Source organism: Penaeus monodon, chromosome 21 (genome assembly GCF_015228065.2).
Source record: "Penaeus monodon isolate SGIC_2016 chromosome 21, NSTDA_Pmon_1, whole genome shotgun sequence".
NCBI classification, from domain to species: Eukaryota; Metazoa; Arthropoda; class Malacostraca; order Decapoda; family Penaeidae; genus Penaeus; species Penaeus monodon.
In genome coordinates, this window is record NC_051406.1 from 24,995,258 (window position 1) to 24,995,960 (window position 703).

General features: G+C 52.2%; 1 protein-coding gene across 1 annotated transcript in view; it reads right to left on the reverse strand.

Annotated features, from left to right (window-relative positions):
• LOC119586622 (protein phosphatase 1G-like) overlaps nt 1-697 on the reverse strand; it is a gene marked incomplete in the record, with an annotated part of 13,179 nt that extends 12,482 nt beyond the window's left edge. The window contains 3 exon segments of the mRNA XM_037935369.1: nt 14-76; nt 161-331; nt 333-697. Coding sequence (XP_037791297.1) covers nt 14-76; nt 161-331; nt 333-653 — 555 coding nt within the window.
• Nucleotides 698-703: the final 6 nt, after the last annotated feature.

Genomic DNA, 703 nt, shown 5'->3' on the forward strand with positions numbered 1-703 from the left:
CTAAAGCGCCAACAGATGCGGAGGCCATGCCGATCTGCAGAAGCCTGGCAGCAAATATGCAAGCGTCTTCTAAACACTGACCGTTTTATGGTGTAATTAATTATGCCTAATATCCCCATCAAAAGCCTCATCATTGAGAGCGTTTTTCTAGGCTACTCACCTGACCTCCATGGCCATCAAAAACTCCGAAGAAAGACATTTTCTTTTCCCCAACATCTTCGTCTTGGATCACACTAAACCTGTCTTCCATGTTGCCTCGTCGCCCTTGCATGCTGTAGACTCCCACAATGCCATCCTTGAATTCCCACGAGACGTTATCCGAGCCAATTGAACCCGTCACAAGCTCTATGCCCCCAAAGCTCTTGAGGCCCGGAGTCAGTGACGGAGTTGAGCCCTAGCACGCAGCACAGGCGAACCATCCACTGCCTCAGGAGATGGCTGCTGCTCTGGAGCACAACGCTGGCCACAATCACCAGGAAAATGAGGAACATGAAGGGCCCGGGCTGGAAGATCTTCATCTTCATGCTCTCCCCTGGGCCTGGGATGACCAGCTCAATTAAACCTGCTGTAGTCACGCCCAGGTACCTCCACAGGATGTGTGCGTGTGCTGTGAACAGTTCGTAGATAATTTCATCCTCCATGTCATCATCCATCTTTGCTCCCTGCACTGTCCTGGGCGAGCTGCTGCTGGCGAGACGTGCCC